Source organism: Styela clava, chromosome 15 (genome assembly GCF_964204865.1).
Source record: "Styela clava chromosome 15, kaStyClav1.hap1.2, whole genome shotgun sequence".
Classification (NCBI taxonomy): Eukaryota; Metazoa; Chordata; class Ascidiacea; order Stolidobranchia; family Styelidae; genus Styela; species Styela clava.
In genome coordinates this window covers 12,480,029-12,489,025 of record NC_135264.1, presented here as the reverse complement: position 1 = coordinate 12,489,025, position 8,997 = coordinate 12,480,029, and the positions used below count along the sequence as shown (strand labels likewise).

Below are 8,997 nucleotides of genomic sequence, written 5' to 3'. Positions count from 1 at the left end.
GAATCTAAAAAGTTGGTAATTGATAAGCGTCATGAGACCTTGCTGCCATTTCAGATTTACCAATTTTTAAAAAGTTTGTGAAAAAAAAATCCGCTCCATCAACTGATTGGATTCATGTTATATGGTTACGAGATATTATTTTTGAATTGTTGTTACAAAGAAAGTAAAATACAAATGTCATATTTTCAATTTTTTTGATGGAAGCATTTTTTCCCCAAATAACTTTATCATATTTTGAAGTTGTTTTCAATATATGCAGTATATTTTAGTTTTTGTAATTTGAACAATTGCTGATAAACATGAGGTAATCAATTTCTACCTGCTGCCATTTCCTGAACCATTTACGACGAACCCCGCGACATTTTATATATGCGGCCGCCATTTTGATTCATATTGTGAGGTACTGTTATTACAAAACATGCCATTGGCACCATTTAAAATGTCACAAATAAAGTTTAATGGCCCTTTCTGTTTACACGTGTATATGTACAATGTTCACAGCTCATAAAAGACGGACAATGCCGAAAATAAAAGATTTACTGTAAGAATTCGGAACCCTGCTATAGAATTAGAAAGCATTCTTGTTTGATCAAACCTGTTATATAAAAAAATATTTCATCATGAAATGACTTAATAACGCAAAATTCTGACTAACTGTTGATGAAAGTCATGCGTCTTTATTATGATCGTAATATTCTACATACAAATAGATTGGTTTGTGTTATATGCCTGCATGCCCTCTTTTTGTACGATAACAATTGATGAGTTTTTTACTAAATACAAATAAATTAGATTGTTTTTCAGATACCTCCATATAAGCCTCATTAAATTATTTTAATAATTAATATTACTTATTCCCGTAAAAGTAATTTAAGATCATATAACAGGGCTGCACAATACAAATATGTTGCACATTATATATTAGTTATTTTATTGGACAGTTTATCCAGCAAACGGAACGAACAGCGAAAATATATACCATTATGTAATATTGTTTGCGTGTGAATTGTTGTATGTATGAATCTTTGTTGGAGTCTTGTTATCGAAAGATCTGTATTTTCGCGACCGAATCCCATGCATTGTTTCACGGTGTCGAAGTTTTAATCATGTGACCCGATATTGAATCTCTAAAGTTTTGTTCTTTTAGTTGCCTTCAAGCTTCGCGCACTACTTTAGAATCATTTTACCGTTTTTTGCATAATTCGAGAAAAAATTTTCTACTAATTGATACACGTTATTTATTTGTTTTACATTTTACAAAATGCAAGTAGTGATTTATTTTTAAATTTTATATCTTTGTTGAAATCATTGCTGAATTAGTATATTTGTACGTTAAAGCTTTTATTTATGTGATTTTACAATTAACTTGTTGAACAAAACATTTATTTCATAAAAAAGAAATTACCTACCAATTTAGCCAAGTTTATGTAATAAAATCTTATTTCTAAAATACATGTTTCTACCATATATTGAGATATAGACTCTGAAAAACTAGAATTGTATTGTTTTCACAATTTGCTACGAGAAGAGTCAAAAACTTTAAAAAATATTCTCAATAATAATGACAAAACGCAAGATGTTTTTAGGAATTATTATTTATTGATAGTTCTTGTTGAAGTGATTTAAAAAATTAAAATTGGTTCTTAGATAGCAGCCTATAGTATTTATTAAATTTGTCAGTGTGTTTAAACATTGTTCTATACTAGGATGGATATGAATTTCATTTCGTCATATTCTACAGTTACATAATGGATTACAATACTTTAATATCGGTGGGCGTAAACTTCGTGCTAGTACTAAATAAATTGCGTGTTCAACCGATAATTTTACGCAAAATGTAACGTACTTCTAGAAACATTCAAAGTGTCACGTTTATAGGAATCGGGTAGCACGGAAATCTAATTCAAACGAGAAAATAAATATATGGTATAGTTTATCTCAAAAGTCAACTTCGCTTTTTGATTTTCTGTTAAATGAATTGACATATAGAGGTCTTGACCCGATAGCCATAATTTTTTAATTCCAAGAATCGGTAATAGGGAATTAAGTATAAACTAAGTTAAGTTAGTTCCAGCCCGAATATTTCAGCAATTGATTGTTTGATCAAATTTATCGCCCTAAATAATATTTCATTTGGTGGACTAAAAAAATTCTATAAAAGATAATTTTCGTTGATAAGTTTAACATATACGCAAAGTTTATGATCATTTAGGATATATATAGCTATCATTGAAACTTTGTATGTTTGAAATCTCTACTCTTGGTCACCACAAGAAGGATAAAAAGAAAATGATTTTAAATGATTTCAGGAACAGTTTTTTTTTTATTTCTCCGATCCCGTTTTAATGTATCTAGCTTATGTTGTGCTCCGGAGGTATTGTGCTGAGAGCTAATAATATACTGCAATGCTGACTGAACATTGAATAGGCTAATGAAATTAAACAATATGCTACCAAACACTCTTCGTCATTTGTGAAAAGTCTGCATCTAAACTACCGTTTTATCAAACCATTCATACTGAAAACAACGACCAAATATTTTAACACAACATAAATTTTATATTTTTTTTCAAACTAATTTTTATACGGACAAATTTACAGAAAGTTATTGAAATTGAGTCTAATTCCCTTTTGATTATATAAAAAAAAAAAAAAGATAATGATGATGATCAAATAACTATTTTGTTGCGATGATAATCTCTTTTGATGTAGATTGCTTCATATTAATTTGGAAACTTGAATATCTTGTCATCCAGTATGACAGTCTTTTTAGCACAAATGCAACCATCTGGAATCTGAAGAAATAGAATAAACACTGGTTTAATATACAGTAATCAACCTTTAGGAATCAGAACACAAAATAATACTCACCCTGATGCGGACGTATCTTTCTGCTGGTTCTCTGGAAATTTTGGTTTGAATTTTGGCTTTCCTCCATATCATCTTGACTCTCGCTTGACATGTACAATCATTAACCCATAAACTGCATCTCTTATTGTATACCCTAAAATTTAAGAAACAAGGTAGGTTTTTTATACGATTTTAAATGGAAATATATTTTTGTTTTGTAAAAAAAGCATATCCTCAAATCAAATGTCTATGTATAATTTGATAATTGACTTACTCGCACTCGTCAACTGCCTCGTAAATACCTCCAATCAAGTCGACTTCAGTCGGTGGATCAGTTGACAAAAAACCTTTTGTAATTTTGATTCTGCATTTTTTCGTTGGGCAGTAATTAGTCGGGGTTGTAACTTGGCAATATTCAGGATTCTTAATTCTGAAAAAATGACTGAACGTTATCATGCATAATTAAAAGATCACATACGATATTTAGAACTTTTTAAGAACTCACGTTCTCTAATAATTATTTTAGAAATCTCAATTCGAAATAAGAAAAAATAATTAAATCATTGTTCCAGATTTTATTTCTACATAAAAGCATTTTATAAACCAATAATATAAACGGACTTACGGAACATTTTTCATTTGACATTCTGGTAAAGGATTCGGATTTTTCACGTCTAAAGCCATGCAATATGCTAAAACACAGCAATGAACAAAGATCGTCAGAAATCTCATATTGATAGATAGTTGGTATTATGAGATACGATAACTTCAGAAATATGATTTTCTTGCTCCTAATCTATTCTTTATATAGTTTATATAGTTTATAGTTTTTTTTTTAATTTTTTATGAGTCATAACTTTTCATGTTTGTGATAACATTTAATATCTGATTTTTGTTTGAGTTTGAAAAAGATTTATATAAAAAAGAATTAACATTGAAACTACTTAGGAAAGTACCACAGCATGTTACAAACACCTTCTTGAGTTAGTGTTTATAATGTAAGTAAAAGTAGTATGGTCAAAGGTTTCTCCTTGTAAAATTTCTGCTTTGAAAACGTGATCGAAATAAATTATTTCATGGTACCTTTTTGTGTGTTCGAACACGTTTTCATTTGAAATTGTTTATGCGAAACTCCAAATATAAACTGGATATTTGAATAGTTCCAGAAATGGGTAATGATTTTAAAATAGTTAGAGGACAAGAAACATGTAATATTCCTATATTACAATCATGTGTTGTTTGAATTATTCTAAAAGGCAAATATTCATTAAACAGATCCCAGATCGAAAATTTTCAGGTGATGATTGCACAATTGGAATTTTTTTAATCTATGCATACTATGATTTAACGAGCCGTTAAAATATCGACTTATTGTCTCAGGTTCATCGAGAAACATGAGTCTGGTAAAACACAGATATTCCTTGGCACTCTCAAGATGATACAAAAATGTTTATTGCAGGTACTGAAATAAATATTCCATCATATTACTTTCAAAAATTGAATTATTTCTCCGGATGTTTCAAATTTATAATCTTTTTAGGTGAACAATAAAGATGACGAGTGGATTTCACAACACTTTTAATTTTTTATTAACTTGTCAAAATATTTCTATTTCACGATAAAAATACACAGAGGTGTTTCAATAACAGCATATATTGGTAAATACTAAATTTGTACCTAAATTGTCAAAATTTTCATTTCAGTAAAACTTTCTTAATTTATGATCACATCTACATATATTATGAACAATCCCAAAATACATCAACCTTCTGTAAGTTCTTTGAGCAAAATTTAATTATATTTAGGTTAAGAAGTCGATGATCAATCCATTCTTTAATCTGACTCCATTTCAAAATACTTTTGCATATTGGCACAATTAGGTGAAAATTTCCAACATCTGTAATATTATTATTATTTATTTCTTCTTTTTCGTTTCATGATGTTTTATTTTACCAAATTTTAAATACTGGTCCCGGTATATTGACTATGTTATTATGATGATTAATTATTGTCTATATCAATCCCACTTTTCATCTGCTCATTTTGTTCATTCCATTATTTTCCTTATTCGTGTTCTAATTTTATAAACTCTATCAAAACGTCCGAAAAAATCAACCGCCAAAAATCTCGTGGAGCTAATAATTGACTTGAAAAATATTTAGTATGTTTTATTTTCTGCAGTTTTAGAAAACTTGAAATAGACGTGATAGATAACTTGAATGATATTGATACCATTGTATTTGTAAACTTTGAAGACAACTATTTCTCGTAGCGCTTGTTATATTTCCCACTATATAAATGTAACAAAATAAAGTCTTGAAAATCAAAATAGAAGTACTATTACTTAAAAAATAAAAAATGTAGTATAAAAAATTCAGATTACAAAACTTTTAAAACAAGCTAACGGAATTTTTTTGAAATTGAGATTTAGGCAAACGAGAAACAATTCCATATTTATTTATATTATTTATTCAAATCTAAGATATGTTCTCAATAAAAAATATATGACTATTTCAGTATAGATTACCGTAAATATAGTATAGCCTTTTTATGCTTTATTAGCAACAATGTCGTCGCATTTCGTTACAGCCTTTCTGGGCTAATTTACATACTTTCAAGTAACCGCGGGCGAAATATATATTTACACCAAGGAATTGCAAGATCGGAAGTAAACTATCATGAAATTATTACATTCACGTTTTCGACATTGAAATTTTCCAATTTTTCTGATAATTATAACTACTAATTTTTGTAATTTCAATAATTTTGATATTATACGTAATGATGCAAATATTCTCATGTAGAGATTAAATTTAAAAAAACGAGAATGTTGTTGTTGTTATTAATGCAGATATTTATACTCAAACATTGTTGTATCATTTATACAACTGTGACTTAATGTGTTTGTTAGAAGACGTATTATTTGCAGTTTTTTGCTTTGAGCAACTTTTCAATATGATTCGTTAAGAAAATTGAACTGTGCCATGTTAATCATTCAACGTTAATATTTAATTTCAATAAAGTATACTGTATAGTTATTAGTATACTGATGTGGAAAAAGAAACAAATAGAAGATGGACTGTAATTCTAAATTTAAAAAGTTGGTAATTGATGAGCGTCATGAGATCTTGCTGCCATTTCATATATATCAATTTTTGAAAAGTCGGTAAAAAAATTTTGCTCTATTAACTTTTATGTCGTATGGTCACGAGAAACCACTCTTGGATTATTGTTTAGAAGAAAGTAAAAGACAGAAGTTATGTAAAACCTCATATGTTTGATGGCATTAATACCCTCAAATTAATTTATTTCCCTTTTCAAACTCATTTCTGAATTGGCAAATTTACAGAAATATTAGGGAAATTATGCTAAACCTCCTCTAAATACATGAAACTTGCAGTAAACTTTGATAAATATAGAAGTGAAAAAAAAATCTTTCAAAGGTTTTCTCTGATTCATAATATCTCATGATTGTGACAAATTCTAATATTTGATCGTTGTGTGAGTTTATGTAAAAAAGGTAATTAGGAAAGTACCAGAGCACGTATTGAACAACATCTACACTTTCCATTAATATTAAATGTGAAAGACATTTTGTCAATGATCTGACCTCGTAAAATTACAGGCTATCAAACAGGAGGATTTAGTGTGCTTCATTTATTTATTTAATAAATTGGGTTTTGCTTCAATTTCTAAAAATAAAGTTGTGTAATATTTATTTTTCAGTAACTCAGTATCTTGAAATTTGTATGTAATAGCTATTAAAAGTAAGCATACCATTTCTATCATGTTTAACAAACTCAAAATTTAAGTAGGTAACGACATAAAATTTTTGACATGATACTTCCAAAAATGACTTTCCAACAATATTATTGCATAAATAATTAAATTTTTCCATAAAAAATGATCTAAGACGTTACTACCGCCAACAGCTTTAGATGTTCGATGATATTGTAATTGCAAGAAATAATGATGAGATAATGATAATCCTTATGTGATTTTTTCAACTACTGTTCGTGAAACAATCTCTTAAATTGATTGAAATCGCAAATGGGGTTCACGGAAACATTGTATGATTATTTGACTAAAAATATATTTCTTTTGATACTTACATTTTATATAGTATACATATGCATATGGTATACATCGCGTTTCAGTTCGTATTTTTCAACCATGCTTATTTACATAATATATATCAGGGATGGCCAACACATCGATCGCGATCGACCGATCGATCGCCACGTCTCGAGTAGTTGAGTAAAAAGCGCATCTGATGTTGAGTGAATTTAATAACATACCCAATAAAATTTCCTTAAACCAGTTTCATGAAGCGCCCATTGTTTGTTTTAAAACAAGAGGAATACAGTACTGTATATTTACATTTTCGCCTACATTTGAGTTTGAGCAGACATGTAGAATTTATGAATTAAAATATATTTATTTTTCTGTTTAAATAATATTTATACTTGGTCAGGCATGTTAAGGATTTTTCAACACTTACGACTAAAAATTAGGAAGACCTTAGATCTGAATTGTATGATTTGAATAAAAAATAATGAAAATTTTCTCCGGATACAATTACATATTCAAATTAACAAAAGGGAACATGAAAAATACAAATTTTTGCGGCGATTCCATTAAAAATGCGCCCACAGATCCTGTGTATTCGCGTGTTCAGTTATCTGTATATACAGTTACCATTCGTTATTGTGTATGACCTAATTACCGATCACTCGATTGCAAACTGTTCTAGAGATTTTAGTCGATCGCGGTCAAAAGCAGGTCGGCCACCTCTGATATATATATATATATACCAAATATATATGTATAACAAATAACCGCAAGCGTTAGATTTTTTCATTTTCTGCGTCATAAAATATTTCAAATCGGAAGCTCCCTGTCGTGCAATTATTACATAAACGTTTTTAACATTTCAATTTCCAGTTTTTCCGAAATATAAATACCTATGGAATTATTTTGAATATGCTGAATAATTAAAGTATTTGTCTGTTGACAATCAGTTTTTAAATATATTTAGTTTTATTATTTCAATATAAATATCGACGAAAATTCAAAACCATTCAAATTAACTTTTATATAATTGTGCTTTCATTGTTTAAAATTTTTTTTTAGTTTTTGGCCCTTTTTCCATTTATCATTTTTTATTATGAAACTTGATTTGAAAAAACTGCCTTTTTCTTTTAGACTGCAAGTGACAAGGATACAAGAAAATTGACGCGAATGCTAAACAAAGGTATTCATATACCTTGAACAGTATTAACGAGTAAGTTTTAATCTTTCTATAACAACAAAAGTTTGAAATCCGATTATCAAATCCGCAAGATGTTTAGCTTTATATCTTTTCGGGTTTTTACCCATAGGTTAAAAGAATACAGTTAATGCACATAATTATTATATATAAATCATCAAAAAAATTGAACGATTGAAAGTTGGAATAACAATATATCATACATTTATTTATTATAACAAGGCCGGCCTATTGAAAACCGAATGCATCCTATTTAATCCGTGTGTGATGTGTTTATGTCTTACCGTAGATATTCAAACTAAAACCTTTGCTTGAAACTAATCACGGAAGTCTTGGGGTCTGTTTTGTGAAACTTCCGACTAAATTTCAAAATGCTTTGCAAATTGCCACGATCAGTTCTTGTGTCCTGCTACGCAGCAAAAACACCAATTTATATTTAGATATTTGTATAGGGGAAACACTTCTTCGGAGTGAAGATGCAAAAACAAACGGTAAAAATCTTAAAACGGCACTATTATTTAAATTTCTTTGCTGATTTAAAGTTAGCATGCGGTAGATTTTCACGCATATTCACCGAAATAAAGACGAATACCGAAGCCGATTGCCATTTCATCACTATTTCTCTCCGAACACCATCATAAAATTTTGTTTTACAATTTTGATTTTATTTTATTTCAGAAACCCTACGATACCAATAAAATGTGGGAATGAAAACCCTGTTTACATGTGATTAGGAATAAGTTGTCAGTAGCTAATTAATATGTTATTAATCCTATCTATTATGTTTCTAAATATTTTGAAATTGATCTTACAATATCCTCTGTTCTTTTTGCTTTTCCCTTTTACCATGTTTTACAAAAACTCAAATAAACAAGAAAA

At 28.8% G+C, this 8,997-nt stretch overlaps 1 protein-coding gene across 1 annotated transcript; it reads right to left on the bottom strand.

The window, feature by feature from the left end:
- Positions 1 to 2,651: 2,651 nt before the first annotated feature.
- Positions 2,652 to 3,635, bottom strand: LOC120334330 (uncharacterized). Its single transcript, XM_039401815.2, has 4 exons — positions 3,475 to 3,635; positions 3,124 to 3,279; positions 2,871 to 3,003; positions 2,652 to 2,794 (listed from the first exon to the last, which is right to left on the bottom strand). Exons 1-4 carry the CDS (start codon positions 3,579 to 3,581, stop codon positions 2,723 to 2,725), a joined length of 468 nt encoding a protein of 155 aa, XP_039257749.2. The 5' UTR covers positions 3,582 to 3,635; the 3' UTR covers positions 2,652 to 2,722.
- Between the last annotated feature and the right edge of the window lie 5,362 nt (positions 3,636 to 8,997).

What these genes read in the sequence shown, in the direction of transcription:
- LOC120334330 (XM_039401815.2), bottom strand. Translation starts at nt 3,581, where the DNA reads ATGAGATTTCTGACGATCTTTGTTCATTGCTGTGTTTTAGCATATTGC. An exon ending in TGTCAAATGAAAAATGTTCC is followed by an intron (nt 3,280 to 3,474) that starts GTAAGTCCGTTT and finishes TCATTTTTTCAG; the next exon opens with AATTAAGAATCCTGAATATT. An exon ending in GAGGCAGTTGACGAGTGCGA is followed by an intron (nt 3,004 to 3,123) that starts GTAAGTCAATTA and finishes CTTAAATTTTAG; the next exon opens with GGTATACAATAAGAGATGCA.